Source organism: Garra rufa, chromosome 8, assembly GCF_049309525.1.
Source record: "Garra rufa chromosome 8, GarRuf1.0, whole genome shotgun sequence".
NCBI lineage: Eukaryota > Metazoa > Chordata > Actinopteri > Cypriniformes > Cyprinidae > Garra > Garra rufa.
In genome coordinates this window covers 12,258,400-12,278,953 of record NC_133368.1, presented here as the reverse complement: position 1 = coordinate 12,278,953, position 20,554 = coordinate 12,258,400, and the positions used below count along the sequence as shown (strand labels likewise).

At 33.2% G+C, this 20,554-nt stretch overlaps 1 protein-coding gene across 1 annotated transcript in view; it reads left to right on the top strand.

Moving 5' to 3' along the window:
* Nucleotides 1-417: 417 nt before the first annotated feature.
* Nucleotides 418-20,554, top strand: part of scel (sciellin) — a 23,031-nt gene continuing 2,894 nt past the window's right edge. The window contains exons 1-30 of the mRNA XM_073845012.1: nucleotides 418-506; nucleotides 3,094-3,141; nucleotides 3,231-3,342; nucleotides 3,489-3,551; nucleotides 3,634-3,732; nucleotides 6,409-6,444; nucleotides 6,653-6,697; nucleotides 6,803-6,874; nucleotides 9,269-9,349; nucleotides 9,586-9,639; nucleotides 9,738-9,767; nucleotides 9,848-9,919; nucleotides 10,004-10,075; nucleotides 10,256-10,309; nucleotides 11,371-11,400; nucleotides 11,520-11,579; nucleotides 11,702-11,755; nucleotides 12,030-12,059; nucleotides 12,172-12,234; nucleotides 12,360-12,413; nucleotides 12,734-12,763; nucleotides 12,850-12,912; nucleotides 13,039-13,092; nucleotides 18,325-18,354; nucleotides 18,444-18,515; nucleotides 18,596-18,667; nucleotides 18,863-18,919; nucleotides 19,013-19,072; nucleotides 19,168-19,230; nucleotides 19,320-19,428. Of these exons, the coding sequence (XP_073701113.1) occupies nucleotides 3,102-3,141; nucleotides 3,231-3,342; nucleotides 3,489-3,551; nucleotides 3,634-3,732; nucleotides 6,409-6,444; nucleotides 6,653-6,697; nucleotides 6,803-6,874; nucleotides 9,269-9,349; nucleotides 9,586-9,639; nucleotides 9,738-9,767; nucleotides 9,848-9,919; nucleotides 10,004-10,075; nucleotides 10,256-10,309; nucleotides 11,371-11,400; nucleotides 11,520-11,579; nucleotides 11,702-11,755; nucleotides 12,030-12,059; nucleotides 12,172-12,234; nucleotides 12,360-12,413; nucleotides 12,734-12,763; nucleotides 12,850-12,912; nucleotides 13,039-13,092; nucleotides 18,325-18,354; nucleotides 18,444-18,515; nucleotides 18,596-18,667; nucleotides 18,863-18,919; nucleotides 19,013-19,072; nucleotides 19,168-19,230; nucleotides 19,320-19,428 (1,731 nt within the window). The 5' untranslated portion in view covers nucleotides 418-506; nucleotides 3,094-3,101. The remainder of the gene's footprint in view (nucleotides 507-3,093; nucleotides 3,142-3,230; nucleotides 3,343-3,488; nucleotides 3,552-3,633; nucleotides 3,733-6,408; nucleotides 6,445-6,652; nucleotides 6,698-6,802; nucleotides 6,875-9,268; nucleotides 9,350-9,585; nucleotides 9,640-9,737; nucleotides 9,768-9,847; nucleotides 9,920-10,003; nucleotides 10,076-10,255; nucleotides 10,310-11,370; nucleotides 11,401-11,519; nucleotides 11,580-11,701; nucleotides 11,756-12,029; nucleotides 12,060-12,171; nucleotides 12,235-12,359; nucleotides 12,414-12,733; nucleotides 12,764-12,849; nucleotides 12,913-13,038; nucleotides 13,093-18,324; nucleotides 18,355-18,443; nucleotides 18,516-18,595; nucleotides 18,668-18,862; nucleotides 18,920-19,012; nucleotides 19,073-19,167; nucleotides 19,231-19,319; nucleotides 19,429-20,554) is intronic.

Genomic DNA, 20,554 nt, shown 5'->3' with positions numbered 1-20,554 from the left:
GGTTTTATCTTCTGAGGTTCAGAGCTTTGTCATTATATAATGTTATATGGCCAAGCCTCCTTTAGTACATTGAAAAAAATGGTGTTGGGTTTACTTTGAAACACTTAGTAGTAGTTTCAAAGACATGGAAAGTAACTGAACTTTTAAACCTTGAGAGCAACACCCCAAACAGTTTTATCTTGACATCTTGGTGGAGGTTGTTATGGCGGCCTTCACATTGTTTCCCTAAGACAGACAATCGGCTGCTGATGCCCTGACATTCATTACTTGGCGCTTTTCATCAGCTGGAGGGAAAGACCTGGTGAAGACACACCCCTACTGTAAACTACATTGACATAGCTGTGCTGACAGTTCAGGTTCAGTTGCTCTGGTGTGTGTCATTCGAAGCCACACCTTTCACTGGTCCTACCTTCCCTACCCAGGTCAAATATGTAAGGGGAAGAGCAGTAAACTGTATGTTATTCTCATCTAACCTCTATCACATCCCGCACACCTCAAATACCAAGGTATGCCACTTCTCTACCCACAGAGACTTTATCTGTTTGTGTGGGTCTCAAATCTGTTCTAACTGTATGTTTGTTTGTTTTTTGCGTAATATTTTTAGCCTGTTTGTTAAATCAATGGGTTTTTAGGTTACTGATCATATCTAAAACATGTTCATTGAAGTAGATTCTCTTATGATATGGATGTATTGTGAGACTGTAAACAATGGTTAGTAGTACTGTTACACAGTGTATGTTAAAATAGTTTTACAATGTCAAGGTGAGATTGAAGGACATTTAACTGTAGCTTTTACAAAAAAATGCATAGAATTAGAATAGTGCTTGTTTACGTCAAAAATGCGTGTGGTCGAAAAAAGTGTGGTCGAAACAAAATACAAATACATCAGTTTCTCTTTCTAGTAGTTTTGTCTACTAGACTTTAGCAATTATTTAGAAAATGCAGTGATGTCTCAAAGAGGTGATTCTGGTTTGTAATTGTTTTTGTAAATGTGTAGGCAGTGCAAAATGTGTCTTCGGACTTTTAAGTAAACACCAACATTTCATGTTGATATTTCTGTGATATATATTTATAGGATGCATTTATTTCATATGGATTTAAAGTAAATGTTTGTATATACATCTAGTGCCTAAAATGTGTAGTCTTTCTAAGGAAGTCATAAAAATGGCATGCATAATAATTAAAAACAAAACAGTAAAATATTGTTTTCAAATTGTTTTAGCATGTCACTTTCCTAAAATTGGATATTCCTAATGTCGGTTACCCAAATTTGACAACTCAACTCAACTCATGTGCAAGTTTGTTTTTCATTGAATTAAAGACTATTAGATAAAAAGTCAATTTCTTTTTCATCTTGTGCAAGTTTCTTTTATAATGAACGTAAAAACTATGAGATAAAAAGTCAATGTCATGACAGAATAATTATAATTATGACAAAATGGTTACATTGATATACAAAGTCAAAATTGGTTGAGAGTTTTGATACAAAGTTGAAACTGAAGTTATGTCAGTCATAAAAAAATGACATAAAAAGTCAAAACTATGAGATAAAAGGTCAATGTCATGACAGAAGTTGAATTATGTTATAATTATGACATAAAATGTTGACATAAAAGTCGTAATTGAGATACAAAGTAAATATTTGTCGAGAATTTTGATACAAAGTTAAAATTGAAATTATGTCAGTCATAAAAAAATGTTAATATGATGACAAAAAGTCAAACCTATGAGATAAAAAGTTACGTTATGTTATAATTATGACATAAAATGTTGATATAATGATGTAAAAGTCAAAATTAGTCGAGGATTTTGATACAAAGTTGAAATTGAAATTATGTCGATCATAAAAAATATTAAAATAATGACATAAAGTTACAAATAATGAGAAAAGGTCAATATGACAAAAGTTACATTGTTATATTTCTGACATAAAATGTTGATATGATGACATAAAAGTCATAATTGAGATACAAAGTCAAAATTAGTCGAGAATGTTGATACAAAGTTGACATTGAAATTATGCTGATCATAACATTTTTTAAAATAATGACATAAAAAGTCAAAACTATGAGATAAAAAGTTAATATCATGACAGAAGTTGAATTATGTTATAATTATGACATAAAATGTTGACATAAAAGTCATAATTGATATACAAAGTCAAAATTAGTCGAGAATGTTGAAACAAAGTTGAAATTGAAATTATGTCGGTCATAAAAAAATGTTAAAATGATGACATAAAAAGTCAAAACCATGAGCAAAAGTCAATATTATGACATAAAATGTTGAAATTATCACATAAACGTCAATGAACGTGAGATAAAGTTGAAATTCCCTGCTGGAAAAAAAACTGCTAAAACCAGCCTAGGCTGGTTGGCTGGTCTTAGCTGGTTTAAGATGGAAGTAGCTGGTTGTAGCTGGTCTCCCAGCCTGGCCAGGCTGGTTTTAGCTGGTGGTTTCGCAGTCTGACCAGGCTGGGAAAGTGGCCAAAACACTCTAAAACCAGCCTGCTGACCAGCTAAAACCAGCCAACCAACCTAGGCTGGTTTTAGTTTTTTTTTTTTTTTACCAGGGTTAGTTGAGAATTCTGATACAAAGTTGAAATTATGTCAGTTATGTCAGTCATAAAAAACATTGAAGTCAAAACTATGAGATAAAAAGATAATATTACGACGGAACTTTAATTATGTTATAATTGTGACATAAAATGTTGTTTTACCCTATGCTACAAGAAATCCAGCGAAACCTCACACGTTGCTGTGTGATGTTCAGTACATGTGACGTTCCTCCCCAAGCATGAGAATGTTACTATGGTTTCGATGGCAGGTGTTTGAACAGGGTGTGCCTGTGGAGGGATCAGGACAAACTAGTTTTGGGTGTATCTAGGAAGATATGGAGTGAAAGGACAGCGCTACATCAAACAGCACTAGGAATGGAATGTGTTAACCTTGATTTGTCAGATTTCATGCACTTGATGCTTCATTGACAAACTCAATGTCTGTGGCACCATCTTGTGGATGATAGTCTGGTTAGAAACAACCACAGACGGTATCTACAGCAATTGTAATCATGTGTATCAATTCCATTTTACAGCATAAACCATGTCTTTCACTCCGAGAGGATACAGTAAACCCCAAACAGGTGAGATTTACAAAGAACTTGTTCTTATACTATATCATAAGTACATCCTTAATGAAACCATACTTATTATGTTTAATTAAACAAAACAGTTACAACATCAATCACTAAATCCACTAAACCAGTGGATGATGGCAAAAAGAAATCCCTGCTGCAGGACAATAGCTGGATTAAGAAGAATGTGAAGGAGGACGAGCAAGTCGAGTAAGTTTTCAACACACTCATCAATTAACAACAAACCAGACAGACGCAACTTGTTTAACATCACGCCTCTGTGCTATTGATGTCTGTCGGCCAGACTAAGCCACTGACAAGACAAGCCTAATTTATGTTTTTAACTTTCTTAACAGACGTGAGACCAACTTCGGTAAAAGTGTTCTGAGTCGTTACAAGTCTAACGAAAATCTTGTCGGGTAGGTAGTCTCTTTGTGTCAATCCCACGTGTTGCAATTAAAAATTGTAATACGACATCCTTATGTTCTCTTTCGTATAAAGCCCTCAAGATAAAACTAGCAAAACCGAGAGCAAAACCGAGAGCAAAACCACCACTGTTGCTACTTCATCAGGTACCTCTGTCCAAGCGCTCACTAAAAGGTAATACACTGCTGAAGACGCACTTATCACTTTCATATATTAAACATGCTACCATGGTTTACAAATGTGCATCAGATTACACTGTACATAATATTATTCACTAGTATGGAAGCCCTTTCTTGCCACATAAGTAAAAAACTATTGTTAAATCATTATTATGGCCTAAAAAAGATAAAAAGTTGAAATTATGAGACATATGATACATAATAATGAGTTAAAAAGTCAAGATTGAGATACTAAGTCATGAGTATGACATTAAAAAAGTCCAAATTATGACAAAAAGTCAGAATTCTGAGAGAAAGTTGAAATTATGACAAAAATTCTAAATCATTAGATAATAAGTCAATATTATGACTGAAGTTACATTGTTATAATTATGATAAAATGTTGACATGATGACATAAAAGTCATAATTGAGATACAAAGTCGAGAATTTTGATACAGTTAAAAATTGAAATTATGTTAGTCATAAAAAAACACTGAAATTATGACAAAAAAAGTCAAACTATGAGATAAAAAGTCAATATTATGACAAGTTAAATTATGTTATAATTATGACATAAAATGTTGAAACTATCAAACGAAAGTCATAATTAAGTCTAGCATTTTGATACAAAGTTGAAATTGAAATTATGTTGGTTATTTCAGTCATAAAAAATGTTGAATTGATGATATAAAAAGTCCAAACTATGAGATAAAAAGTCAGTATTATGACAGAAGTTGAATTATCTTATAATTATGACATAAAATGTTGAAATTATCACAAAGTCATAATTGAGATACAAAGTCGAAATTAGCCGAGAATGTTGATACAAGGTTATTGAAATGATGTTGATTATTAAAAAAATGTTAAAATGATGACATAAGTCAAATCTATGAGATACAAAGTCAATATTGTGACAGAAGTTGAATTTTGTTATAATTATGACATAAAATGTTAAAATTATGGCATAAAAGTCATAATTGAGATACAAAGTCGAATTTAGTCGAGAATTTTGATACAAAGTTATTGAAATTATGTCGGTTATAATTTTTAAAAAAAAATGATGACATAAAAAGTCAAAACTATGAGATAAAAAGTCAATATTGTGACAGAAGTTGAATTATGTTATAATTATCACATAAAATGTTGAAATTATGGCATAAAAGTCATAAATGAGATACAAAGTCGAAATTAGTTGAGAATTTTGAAACAAAGTTATTGAAATTATGACAGCTATTAAAAAAATGTTGAAATTATGACATAAAAAGTCAAAACTATGAGATACAAAGTCAATATTGTGACAGAAGTTGAATTATGTTATAAGTATGACATAAAATGTTGAAATTATCACAAAGTCATAAATGAGATACAAAGTCGAAATTAGTCGAAAATGTTGATACAAGTTTATTGAAATTGTTGGTTATTAAAAATTTTTAAAATGATGACATAAGTCAAATCTATGAGATAAAAAGTCAATATTGTGACAGAAGTTGAATTTTGTTATAATTATGACATAAAATGTTAAAATTGTGGCATAAAAGTCATAAATGAGATACAAAGTCGAAATTAGTCGAGAATTTTGATACAAAGTTATTGAAATTACGTCGGTTATTAAAAAAAATGTTAAAATGATGACATAAAAAGTCAAAACTATGAGATAAAAGTGAGATAAAAAATATGACAGAAATTGAATTATGTTATAGTTATGATATAAAATGTTGACATGATGACATATAAGTCATAATTGAGATACGAAGTCAAAATTAGTCGAGAATTGTGATACAAATTGAAATTGACATTGTTAGTCATATAAAACGTTGAAATTACGACAGTCAAAATTCTGAGATAAAACGTTAACATTACGACGGAAGTTGAATGTCATAGTTATGACATAAAACGATTACATGAGGACATAAGTCATTATTGAGATATGAAGTCAAAATTAGTCGAGATTGTTGATACAAAGTTAAAATTTAAATTGTCAGTCATAAAAAAATGTTGAAATGGTGACATAAAAAGTAAAAACTATGAGATAAAAAGTCCAAATTACAAAAGTTGTGATTGCTATAATTGTCAAAAAATGTTGACATGATGACATAAGTCATAATTGAGATGCAAAGTCAAAATTAGGTGAGAATGTTGATACAAAGTTGAAACTAAAATTATATCAGTCATAAAAAATGTTGAAATGATGACAAAGTCAAAACTATGAGGTAAAAAGTAAATATTACGACAAAAGTTGTTATACTTATGTTATAATTATGACATAAAATGATCACATAAGTCATAATTGAGATAAAGGCAAAATTAGCCATGAATTTTGATACAAAGTTGAAATGATGTCAGTTATTTCAGTCATAAAAAAGTTGAAATGATGACATTAATAGGTAAAACTATGAGATAAAAAGTCATAGTTATGATAAACTCAAAGTATGACACAGTTTCTACTTTTTAACTCAGATTTGTGTTTTAGTATGTATTGTAGTCCATAATTATGATTTTGACCACAATTTCTACTTTCTGTCTGATAATTATGACTTTGTATCTCATAATTTAGACTTTTCATTCCATAATATTGAGACTTTGTCAAAATTATGATTTACCAAAGAAAGATTTCTGATGTGGAGGAAATTGGAGGAAGTTTATGTGATAAAGTCGAATTAAAATGGTCACACTTTGTTTTCAATGTCTAGATTTGGTGGCAGCCAGGACCATCTGAATGAAACCAGGTAAAATATACACAAATAATTTAGGAAAATAATAGTAATATACAGCACAATAATACTTAATCTTAAGACTTAAGACTACACTACAATATGATTAGTCACCAACGTTTGCAGTATTTAAAACCTGTTTGTGAGAGTTACAAGAAGCCAAAAATGGTGGGAATTTAAAACATGTTAAGAGCTCAATTATCTTCCCAACCCAACCCTACAGAACCACAGGAACTAAAACAACCGTGAAAGCGGAGCCCAGGAAAAGGTAACGCCCCTGAGACACACCTGCTTAAATGACTGATGAATGACTGATTGACTGAATGAATGATTGAGGAGTAACTTCTTACAAAACTGATGATTGCTCTTTCAGCTCTACTACTACCACAACAACTACAGTCAAAGATGGTGCAAAGATAACTGAGACAACTGTGACCTCTTCCAAGTAAGATGCTGAAAAGACATCATATCAATATCATATCTGTCAACATATTTCACACCACATTCATCTTAGCTCGCGATCACAGAACATGTTGTGAGGTCAAGGCCAGTTTATAAAGGCAATATAAATCCAAAGTTCAGTTTGTTAGGTTCTAACTCAATCTGACATAATGACATCATTATTCACATGCCACAGCTATTTGGTTCTTTTAATATCAACAATCAAATACTCAACTAGTGCTTGCTATAGTTGTTATAGTTGTTGTCACCTGTATAGATCTGCTACAGGATGATTTCATGTAACTTACAGTGTGTCACAAAAGTGAGTAGACCCTTCACATTTCAGCAACCATTTTAGTTAGGGATGCACCGATATGAATCGGCCGATCATGCTTGCGCGTTTTGTCAGTAAAGCCGGTTCTGTAATCAGCGGTAAATGCCATCAGGTGCGTGATTTCACATTGAGCCGTATATACTACACACAGCCGTTGTTTACCGACGGCTCAACGTGAAATCACGCACCTGATGGCATTTACCGCTGATTACAGAACCGGCTTTACTGACAAAACGCGCAAGCATGATCGGCCGATTCATATCGGTGCATCCCTAATTTTAGTATATCTTCTAAAGGGACAATAATATAGAAATGATACTTGGATATATTTTAAAGTAGGCAATGTGCAGCTTGTATAGCAGTATAGATTTATTGTCCCCTGAAAATTACTCAACATACAGCCATTATTGTCAAAATAGCTGGAAACAAAAGTGAGTACACCCTAAGTGAACTTGTCCGAAGTGTCAATATTTTGTGTTAGCACCATTGTGGCACTGCCTAATTCATTCTGGGCATGGAATTGACCAGAGCTGCACAGGTCGTTGCTGGGATCCTTTTCCATTCCTCTCGGAGCTTCTGGACGTTAGACACATGGTCTTCTCCACCTTACACTTGAGGATGCCCCACAGGTGCTTAATAGGGTTCAGGTCTGGAGACATACTTGGTCAACCCATCAGCTTCAGCTTCCTCAGCAAGGCAGTTTTCGTCTTGGTGGTGTGTTTGGGGTCGTTATCATGTTGGAAAACTGCTGTTTGGCCTAGTTTCTGGGGGAAGGCATCATGTTCTGTTTCATAATGTACAGTACATAATGGAATCTATGTTTCCCTCAATGAACTGCAGCTCCCCAGTACCAGCAGCACTCATGCAGCCCCAGACCATGATGCTACCACCACCATGCCTGACTGTAGGCAAGGCACAGTTTTCTTTGTACTCCTCACCAGGGCATCGCCACACATGCTGGACACCATCTGAGCCAAACAAGTTTATCTTATAAAGTTTCATCAGACCACAGGACATGGTTCCACTAATCTCATACTCTTGGTTGTCTTCAGCAAACTGTTTGCAGGCTTTCTTGTGAGCTAGCTTCAGTTGAGGCTTCCTTCTGTGACAACGCCTATGCAAACCGACTTGTTGCAGTGTGCGGCGTATGGTCTGAGCGCTGACAAGCTGATGTTCTGCTTCTGCAACCTTTAAAGCAATGCTGGCAGCACTCATGCATCTGTTTTTTGAAGCCAGGTTCTGCACCTGATGCACAGAACGAGTGCTCAACTTTGTGAATCGACCCTTGCAAGGCCTGTTCTGAATGGAACCAATCTTGGAAAACCTCTGTATGACCCTGACCACTGTAGTGTAACTCGGTTTCAGGGTGTTACTGAACCTCTAATAGCCTTGGCCATCTTTGTGAAGAGAGCAACAATTCTAATTCTCAAATCCTCAGAGAGTTCTTTGCTATGAGGTGCCATGTTGAACATCCAGTGGTCAGTATGAGAGAAATTGTACTTGAAGCACCTAATTTTAACTGCTCTAATACAAGATACACAACTATGTATGATCCTGTCATGCAGACAAAAACACAAACATGATGAATAGGACATGTGGCTTTGCATGGTTAAACAACATACTGCTGTTATCACTTAGGGTGTACTTACTTTTGTTACCAGCTATTTTGACAGTAATGGCTGTGTGTTGAGTTATTTTCAGAGGACAGTAAATATATACTGCTATACAAGCTGCACATTGACTACTCTAAAATATATCCAAGTTTCATTTCTATAGTATTGTCCTTTGAAAAGAGAGACTAAAATGGTTGCTGAAATGTAAAGGGTGTACTCACTTTTGTGAGGTACTGTATATACGGGGGTTATTTCATATATGTATATGTGCAGCAGCAGTATTTCTTACATGCTCACAGCAGCATGTTGTGGATGTATTGCAGCAGCAGCGTAGCAGATCTATTCCACCAAGTCAAAACACATTAACATTGCCATGTATATTACCATGCTAAACTCTCAGAGAGTTGTCATGACAAAACTGTGTTTTAAACTGTTTTCTTCTTGTCCCTAGGCAGGATGTGGTGAAATCATCTACCAAGTCTGAAACACTCACCGATAAAGACCTGCAAGATTTAAGCAACAAGAACACTAGGTAAATCAGCTCAGTTTATATGCATTCGATCATTTTTAATAAAACTTAATATCAAACCAAGTGCCATTTATTTGAAAGAAATATAGCACAAAAACTATTTTCACACAAATAAAAAAGTGTACTGTTTAAATGAAGATACATATTGGTTTGATATGTTTAAATTCATATTTATTTGTGGCTTAAATGTGAAAAATTGTCGATGTATGTCTCACTGGATATGCTATCTGTTTCTAAAGTGGTTTTAAGACCAAGACTGTTACTGTCAAGACATCCAGTGACACTGTTGATGGGTGAGTGTTATCAAATATGTAGTTAAAATTAGTTGTGTGTGTGTGTGTGTGTGTGTGTGTGTGTGTGTATTAAAATTAAACCTATAATTCTTTTTTAGACCAACGTCACCTGTCAAGACCACCACAAGGTACAATAACAACAGTTTTGTTTGGATTGCTGACTAAACTGAACAAAGGTTTCTTAACCTCGTAATATTTTCAATTCTAGCGTCAAAACCTACACCAAAGAGGACGTTTCACCCTCTAAAACAATAACAACATCTGTCAAATCCACAAAGAGGTGAGAATCTGACAGATAATTGAAGTAAATGCTTTTCAGTCATTGTAAGGCAAAGAACATCTCTGACTGAATGCTTTTCTACAGCACTGAGGATCAGCTGTTTGATACTCTCATACCAACATCAATCAAGTCAGCCAACACAAAAACTGACAGCAGGTATGTGGCATTTGCATATTAATAAACTAAACAACTTAAACATTATCCTACTTCGCAAAACATTAACATTTTTATTAAAATATCGGCCCTTAGCATACTATAAGATTCAAGTTCAATAACTGTTAGTAAAAATCTAGTATTTACTGTAGAAAATAATGCTCTTGTTATGTGTCTCTAAAGTGACTACAAGACTGAAGTGGTTACAGTGAAGACATCAAAAGAGATTATTGATGTGTGAGTGTCAAAGATCAATGCTTCTCATCCACAAAAGATGGACAGCAATGCTAGACAAATAAAAAAAAACTAATATTTTATATATTCATACATACATAAAATTATTTGGATACCTTGTTGTGTCACCACTTAAAGTGCAATGTAAAATCTGTGTAATCTGATACAGTTGCACCCCTTTCAGAATCTGCTAAATGTTCAATATTTTACCAAAATAAGAGGGATCATATAAAATGCATGTTTTTTTAGAGATATTTCACATAAAATATGTTTACAAATAGTTCACAAGAGAAAATAATTGTTGAATTTATAAAAAAAAAAAAAAGGCCCTGTTCAAAGGTTTTGTTACCTGAATGAGCCACAGCTGTGTTTTTGTTTAGTGAACAGTTCAACTGCCTGCTGTTCTTCAGAAAAATCCTTCAGGTCCCACAAATTCTTTGGTTTTCCAGCATTTTTAGTGTATTTGAACCCTTTCCAACAATGACTGTATGATTTTGAGATCCATCTTTTCACACTGAGGACAACTGAGGGACTCATATGCAACTATTACAGAAGGTTCAAACACTCACTGATGCTCCAGAAGGAAACAGGATGCATTAAGAGAGGGGTGAAAACTTTTGGAATTTAAAAATCAGGGTAAATTTAACTTATTTTGTCGTCTGGGAAACATGTAAGTATCTTCCGTAGCTTCTGAAGGGCAGTAATAAATGAAAAAAATTTGATATTTAGGCAAAATAAGAAAAATGTACACATCTCCATTTTGTTCAAAAGTTTTCACCCTCAGCTTGCATTTGAGTCTCTCAGTTGTCTAATAAGATGGATCTCAAAATCATATAGTCATTGTTGGAAATACACAAAAATGCTGGAAAACCCAAAGAATTTGTGAAACCTGATGGATTTTTCTGAAGAACAGCGGGCAATAACAATGCAACAACATGCATTTTGTTTGATCCCACTTATTTTGATAAAATAATTAACATTTTGCAGATTCTCAAAAGGGTAATGTAAACATTTGACCTCAACTAGTCTGTATTAACACTGAAACTGTAATTCTTTTTGTCTAGACCTGCTTCACCTGTCAAGACCACAACAAGGTACCATAACCACAGCCTTGCTGACGAACTATAAAAAAAGTGTCTGCAAATGGCTGACTAACTTGGAACAAATGTTTACTAAAACCTTTTATTAACCTCTTATCCTATTTCATGTACAGCATCAAGACTTACACCAAAGAGGATGTTTCACCTAAAACACCATCCTTCACCACAAAGAGGTGGGCACTTCAAAGACTGTTCATATCACAGTTCTTACTGCAAAATATAATGCAGTCCAATGACTGAGCTTGGATTTAGAGACTAAATCGTTGCTCACTGCACTTGTTTTGTGTCTCTGAAGTGACTACAAGACTGAAGTGGTTACTGTGAAGTCTTCAAAGGATATCACTGATGTGTGAGTGTCATAGATTAGTCTCCTCAACCCATGGGTCACGACCCACAAATGACTTACGGGTCTGTTTTGACAGTCACAGACAGCAGGGGAAAATGATAAATAGCAATATTCCAGGCAACTTACCATATATTCATTCAAGTTATCCCATGTATTTAGTTAATTGCATTTAGTAAACAAAAAGATTTTCTTATTCAGCTTATGTTAATAATTTTTCATATTTCATGTAGTTTTTTGTGTGTATATTAACACTGAACATGTTATTCTTTTTGTCTAGACCAACTTCACCTGTCAAGACCACTACAAGGTACAGTAACCCAGCCTTGCTGACTAACCAGAAAAAAATATGTCTGCAGATTGCTGAAAAAAATGTGTTTAATAATACCTTTTATTAACCTCTTAACCTATTTCATGTACAGCATCAAGACCTACACCAAAGAGGATGTTTCACCAATTAAAACACCATTCTTCACCACAAAGAGGTAGGATTGTAAAAGATTAACAGTACAATTCTAGTTTTTATTGAAAAAAATGATACACAGCAATAAAATGACTTTCATTTAGTGACAGAATCGTTGCTCACTGCATTTGTTATGTGTCTCTAAAGTGACTACAAGACTGAAGTGGTTACTGTGAAGTCTTCAAAGGATATTATCGATGTGTGAGTGTCATAAATCAGTCTTCTTAACCCATGGGTCACGACCCACAAGTGACCTACAGGTCTGGTTTGACATTCACAGACAGCAGAGGAAAATGATAAATAGCAATATTCCAGGCAACTTACCATTTGCATAAATAGACTAGAAACTATTTTTTAAAGTCATCCCATATATTTAGTTGATTGCATTTAGTAAACAAAAAAATTTTCATATTCAGCTTATATAATGTTAATATTTGTCATATTTCATATAGTTTTATTGTGTGTTTGTTTTTTTATTTTGTGTGTATATTAACACTAAAACCGTTATTCTTTTTGTCTAGACCAACTTCACCTGTCAAGACCACTACAAGGTACAGTAACCCCAGTCTTGCTGACTAACCAGAAAAATGTGGTGACTAGTACCTTTTATTAACTTTTTAACCTAATTTATTTGCAGCATCAAGACCTACACCAAGGAGGATGTTACACCAATTAAAACACCATCCTTCAGCACAAAGAGGTAGGATTGTGAAAGATTAACATCACGATTCTAGTTTTTTTGCAAATAAATGATACAGTGCAATGACATGAACTTGCATTTAGAGACAAGATCGTTGCTCACTGCACTTGTTTTGTGTCTCTAAAGTGACTACAAGACTGAAGTGGTTACTGTGAAGTCTTCAAAGGAGATCGTTGATGTGTGAGTGTCACAGATCAGATTCTATCTGAATATATTTTAAAATGTACTTTATTTCTGTGATTTCAAAGCTAATTTTTTAGCCTCATTACCTCTTTAGTGTTACATGATTCTTCAGAAATCATTCTAATCTGCTGATTTGCTGTTCAAAAAACATTTTTTATTATTATTATTATCTGCAATATTAAAACAGTTGAGTACATTTTTCAGGTTTCTTTGATGAATTGAAAGATCCAAAGATCACTTTTGTAACATTATACACTATAACATTCAAAAGCTTGAAGTCAGTATGATTTTTTGGGGAAAGAAATTATAGAAATCAATACTTTTATTTAACGAGGATGCTTTAAATTGATCGAAAGTGATGATAAAGACATAAATACTGAAATAAATGCTATTCTTCTAAACTTTCTATTCATCCAAGAAACCTGAAAAAATTTGACTCAGCTAGTTTTAACACAATATTAATAATAATAATATTAAAAGTTTTTTTGAGCAGCAAATCAGAGTAATGAGATGCCAAAAAAATTGAAATCACAGGAATAAATTACAGCTTAAAATATATTCAAATAAAAAGCTGTTATTTTAAATAGTACAAATATTTAAACATTTTACTTTTTTGCTGTACTCTGGATCAAATAAATGCTCAGACTTGGTGAGCAGAAGAGACTTGTTCAAAAAACATTAAAAAAATCATTAAAAAACCCTTTTGATTGGTAGTGTATATTTAATATTTAAAAAGTTGAAATTGTGTGATATAAACTCACAATTGCGAGTTATGAAGTCAGAATGTTACAGTTCTTACAGTTCTGAGAAAAGAAGTCAAGAAAAAAGTCAGAATTTCAGAGTTTATATCTCACAATTCTGACCTTATTTCTCGCAATTGAGTTTATACCCCGCAATTCTGACTTTATATCTAGCAGTTCAGACTTTTTAACTTACAATTGTGGATTTATATCTCAAAGTTCTGAAGAAAAATGTCAGAATTGCGAGATGTAAACTTGCAGTTGTAAGAAAAAGTCAGAATTGTGAGTTTATATCTTACAGTTCTGAGAAAAGAAATCAGAATTGCAAGAAAAAACGTCAGAATTTCAGAGTTTTTATCTCACAATTCTGACTTTATTTCTCGCAATTGAGTTTATACCCTGCAATTCTGACTTTATATCTAGCAATTCAGACTTTTTAACTCACAATTGTGGATTTATATCTAAAAGTTCTGAAAAAAAAGTCAGAATTGCGAGATGTAAACTTGCAGTTGTAAGAAAAAAGTCAGAATTGTGAGTTTATATCTTACAGTTCTGAGAAAAGAAATCAGAATTGCAAGAAAAAAGTCAGAATTTCAGAGTTTATATCTCACAATTCTGACTTTATTTCTCACAACTGAGTTTTTACCCCGCAATTCTGACTTTATATCTAGCAATTCAGACTTTTTAACGTACAATTGTGGATTTATATCTAAAAGTTCTGAAGAAAAACGTCAGAATTGCGAGATGTAAACTTGCAATTGTAAGAAAAAAGTCAGAATTTTGAGTTATATCTTACAGTTCTGAGAAAAGAAATCAGAATTGCAAGAAAAAAAGTCAGAATTGCGAGTTTATATCTCACAATTCTGACTTTATATCTAGCAATTCAGACTTTATAACTCGCAATTGTGGATTTATATCTCAAAGTTTTGAAAAAAAAGTCAGAATTGTGAGATGTAAACTTGCAATTGTAAGAAAAAAGTCAGAATTTTGAGTTATATCTTACAGTTCTGAGAAAAGAAATCAGAATTGCAAGAAAAAAGTCAGAATTTCAGAGTTTATATCTCACAATTCTGACTTTATTTCTCACAACTGAGTTTTTACCCCGCAATTCTGACTTTATATCTAGCAATTCAGACTTTTTAACGTACAATTGTGGATTTATATCTAAAAGTTCTGAAGAAAAACGTCAGAATTGCGAGATGTAAACTTGCAATTGTAAGAAAAAAGTCAGAATTTTGAGTTATATCTTACAGTTCTGAGAAAAGAAATCAGAATTGCAAGAAAAAAAGTCAGAATTGCGAGTTTATATCTCACAATTCTGACTTTATATCTAGCAATTCAGACTTTATAACTCGCAATTGTGGATTTATATCTCAAAGTTTTGAAAAAAAAGTCAGAATTGTGAGATGTAAACTTGCAATTGTAAGAAAAAAGTCAGAATTTTGAGTTATATCTTACAGTTCTGAGAAAAGAAATCAGAATTGCAAGAAAAAAAGTCAGAATTTCAGAGTTTATATCTCACAATTCTGACTTTATTTCTCGCAACTGAGTTTTTACCCCGCAATTCTGACTTTATATTCAGACTTTATAACTCGCAATTGTGGATTTATATCTCAAAGTTCTGAGAAAAGAAGTCAGAATTGCGAGATGTAAACTTGCAGTTGTAAGAAAAAAGTCAGAATTGTGAGTTTATATCTTACAGTTCTGAGAAAAGAAATCAGAATTGCAAGAAAAAACGTCAGAATTTCAGAGTTTTTATCTCACAATTCTGACTTTATTTCTCGCAATTGAGTTTATACCCTGCAATTCTGACTTTATATCTAGCAATTCAGACTTTTTAACTCACAATTGTGGATTTATATCTAAAAGTTCTGAAAAAAAAGTCAGAATTGCGAGATGTAAACTTGCAGTTGTAAGAAAAAAGTCAGAATTGTGAGTTTATATCTTACAGTTCTGAGAAAAGAAATCAGAATTGCAAGAAAAAAGTCAGAATTTCAGAGTTTATATCTCACAATTCTGACTTTATTTCTCACAACTGAGTTTTTACCCCGCAATTCTGACTTTATATCTAGCAATTCAGACTTTTTAACGTACAATTGTGGATTTATATCTAAAAGTTCTGAAGAAAAACGTCAGAATTGCGAGATGTAAACTTGCAATTGTAAGAAAAAAGTCAGAATTTTGAGTTATATCTTACAGTTCTGAGAACAGAAATCAGAATTGCAAGAAAAAAGTCAGAATTTCAGAGTTTATATCTCACAATTCTGACTTTATATCTAGCAATTCAGACTTTTTAACTTACAATTGTGGATTTATATCTCAAAGTTCTGAAGAAAAATGTCAGAATTGAGAGATGTAAACTTGCAATTGTAAGAAAAAAGTCAGAATTGTTCTGACTTTATTTCTCGCAATTGAGTTTTTACCCCGCAATTCTGACTTTATATCTAGCAATTCAGACTTTATAACTCGCAATTGTGGATTTATATCTCAAAGTTTTGAAAAAAAAGTCAGAATTGTGAGATGTAAACTTGCAATTGTAAGAAAAAAGTCAGAATTTTGAGTTATATCTTACAGTTCTGAGAAAAGAAATCAGAATTGCAAGAAAAAAAGTCAGAATTTCAGAGTTTTTATCTCACAATTCTGACTTTATTTCTCGCAATTGAGTTTATACCCCGCAATTCTGACTTTATATCTAGCAGTTCAGACTTTTTAACTTACAATTGTGGATTTATATCTCAAAGTTCTGAAGAAAAATGTCAGAATTGTGAGATGTAAACTTGCAGTTGTAAGAAAAAGTCAGAATTGTGAGTTTATATCTTACAGTTCTGAGAAAAGAAATCAGAATTGCAAGAAAAAACGTCAGAATTTCAGAGTTTTTATCTCACAATTCTGACTTTATTTCTCGCAATTGAGTTTATACCCTGCAATTCTGACTTTATATCTAGCAATTCAGACTTTTTAACTCACAATTGTGGATTTATATCTAAAAGTTCTGAAAAAAAAGTCAGAATTGCGAGATGTAAACTTGCAGTTGTAAGAAAAAAGTCAGAATTGTGAGTTTATATCTTACAGTTCTGAGAAAAGAAATCAGAATTGCAAGAAAAAAGTCAGAATTTCAGAGTTTATATCTCACAATTCTGACTTTATTTCTCACAACTGAGTTTTTACCCCGCAATTCTGACTTTATATCTAGCAATTCAGACTTTTTAACGTACAATTGTGGATTTATATCTAAAAGTTCTGAAGAAAAACGTCAGAATTGCGAGATGTAAACTTGCAATTGTAAGAAAAAAGTCAGAATTTTGAGTTATATCTTACAGTTCTGAGAACAGAAATCAGAATTGCAAGAAAAAAGTCAGAATTTCAGAGTTTATATCTCACAATTCTGACTTTATATCTAGCAATTCAGACTTTTTAACTTACAATTGTGGATTTATATCTCAAAGTTCTGAAGAAAAATGTCAGAATTGAGAGATGTAAACTTGCAATTGTAAGAAAAAAGTCAGAATTGTTCTGACTTTATTTCTCGCAATTGAGTTTTTACCCCGCAATTCTGACTTTATATCTAGCAATTCAGACTTTATAACTCGCAATTGTGGATTTATATCTCAAAGTTTTGAAAAAAAAGTCAGAATTGTGAGATGTAAACTTGCAATTGTAAGAAAAAAGTCAGAATTTTGAGTTATATCTTACAGTTCTGAGAAAAGAAATCAGAATTGCAAGAAAAAAAGTCAGAATTGCGAGTTTATATCTCACAATTCTGACTTTATATCTAGCAATTCAGACTTTATAACTCGCAATTGTGGATTTATATCTCAAAGTTTTGAAAAAAAAGTCAGAATTGTGAGATGTAAACTTGCAATTGTAAGAAAAAAGTCAGAATTTTGAGTTATATCTTACAGTTCTGAGAAAAGAAATCAGAATTGCAAGAAAAAAAGTCAGAATTGCGAGTTTATATCTCACAATTCTGACTTTATTTCTCGCAACTGAGTTTTTACCCCGCAATTCTGACTTTATATTCAGACTTTATAACTCGCAATTGTGGATTTATATCTCAAAGTTCTGAGAAAAGAAGTCAGAATTGCGAAATGTAAACTCGCAATTGTGAGAAAAGAAGTCCGAATTTTGAGTTTATAATCTTACATTTCTGAGAAAAGAAGTCAGAAATGCGAGAAAAAAGTCAGAATTGCGAGTTTATATCTCACAATTCTGACCTTATTTTTCACAATTGAGTTTATACCCCGCAATTCTGACTTTATATCTAGCAATTCAGACTTTATAACTCGCAATTGTGGATTTATATCTGAAAGTTATGAGAAAAAAAGTCAGAATTACCTTTTTACATTTTTTTTATTCAGTGATGGAAACAGGCTTCCATAGGTAGTAAATTGTAAACTCTAACTTATACAAAAAGTCTCCTAATTCAGTTGCTGATCATTTTTCTATTTTGTGTATATTGAACTAAAACCTATAATTATTTTTTGTCTAGACCAACTTCACCTGTCAAGACCACCACAAGGTACAACAATCACAGCCTTGCTTACAAATTGCTGACTAACCTAAAACAATACAGCTGCTTTAGTAACCTCTTAACATGTTCAATTCCAGCATCAAAACCTACACCACGGAGGATGTTTCACCCTCTAAAACAACAACATACTCTGTCAAGTCCACAAAGAGGTGAGTACCTGAAAGATATTTCCGAGTAAACGCCCGACTTTTCAAACAAAGAACATCACTGACTGAATCATTTTCTTCAGCACTGAGGATCAACTATTTGATACTCTCATACCTTCGTCAATCAAGTCCGCCAACACAAAAACTGACAGCAGGTATGTGGCATTTGCATTTTTACAAGGTGTGAGCCCATTCGTGGCGAGTTTGACATTTGCTTCGGCCTTTAAGTAGTTTAACCAGTCGTGCGACTGACAGGCTGAAAAGCACAAAAGCAGGTGCACGTTCATACTCAGACTTCACTCTCACTGCAACAGTGTTTATTCTATCATGGACTTTTATCGCTCTTTCAGCCGCGAGGATGTATCGGTCTCCAAATCCATCAGAACCGTGTATTCAACAAGTGAGAGGTAGGATGCGGTTTCTTATTCAAGCGTGTTTGCTTGATATATGATATCAGTTGTTTATTACACGCATTTGTCGCATTTTTTAAATGCATATAGAGATGATTGGACTACAGTCACAAGTCCTTCTTACACCAGAACGTCATACACAGAGAGCAGGTTTGACATATTCAGATATTTTGTCTACGCTTATAACAATTATTCATTACATTTTGCCTAGGTTTGTAGACTTACTTATGTCATGTTGTCCACAGACCTGATTATCAGACCTCAATCTCATCAAAAACCTCTACAACTGTGTACACATCACCAGAAAGGTATGGAATAGAGTTCATTTTTAATTATGCTTGATAGTGCACATTTGAAATGCCATGCCACTACTAATGCATATATCACTTTGTTGCAGGGTTGTAAGTGGGAAGGACATTTGCACAGTCTGCCGTAAAAACATGTACCCTGATGAAAAGATTATCCTGGATGACATGGATATCCACTGTCACGCCAGCTGTTTCAGGGTTAGTTATTTTTGTATAATGTAAACGTGTAACACTCTTGTGTAACACAAAATGTACATTCAAATATCAGTATTAATGAAATCAATATGGAATTTGATTGTTTTAAAGTATTATATCATTTTTATTAATGTTTTTATTCCGATTTCTGTAGATGTTATTAATGAAGTGTATTAAAATGAATCTTTGTATTGTTACCTAAAACACTTCATCCACTGTTTAGATTTTGGTACTGGAAATGTATGCAAAAACAGTGCATATTTCATTAAATAATGCCTCATTTGCATATTTAAACATAACATTTTAGAAAACTTGTGGTAACCTGCAGTGTCTTGCCTTAAGGAATATATATATATATATATATATATATATATATATATATATATATATATATACAGTCAAGCCCGAAATTATTCATACCCCTGGCAAATTCGGACTTAAAGTTACTTTTTTATTTGACCAGCAACTTTTTTTTGACCGGAAATGGCACAGGCTTCTCCCAAAAGATAATAAGACGGTGTACAAGAGGCATCATTGTGGAAAAAAATATTTCTCCGCTTTTATTTACATTTGAACAAAAACTGGCATGTCCAAAATTATTCATACCCTTTGCAAACTGTCACAGTCTATGGGAAAATCCAAAGTTCTATACCATTCCAAATAGTCCAAGCTGTTCTAAAGCATCCTAATTACCCTGATTCATTGGGAACAGCTGTTTTAATCAACTCAACAGGTGAAAAACAGAAGCTCTCTGCTGTTTGTGGACAGTCATGGTTAAGACAAAGGAGCTCACTGAGGACCTGTGACTGCGCATTGTGGCTGCTCACAAGTCAGGAAAGGGCTATAAGACCATATCGAAATGTTTTGAAGTTCCAGTGGCTACAGTGCAAAGTATTATTAAAAAATACAAGATGTTCTGCACTGTGAACAATCTCAGAGGACGTGGTCGGAAGTCAAAAGTGTCACCTGTGCTGGCCAGGAGGATAGTGAGAGAGGTAACAAAGAATCCAAGGATCACCACCAAGGCCATCCTGATGAATCTGGGCTCTGCTGGCGGCAACATCTCAAGGCAGACAGTCCAACGGACACTGCACACCGCTGGGTTCCACAGACGCAGACCAAGGAGGAC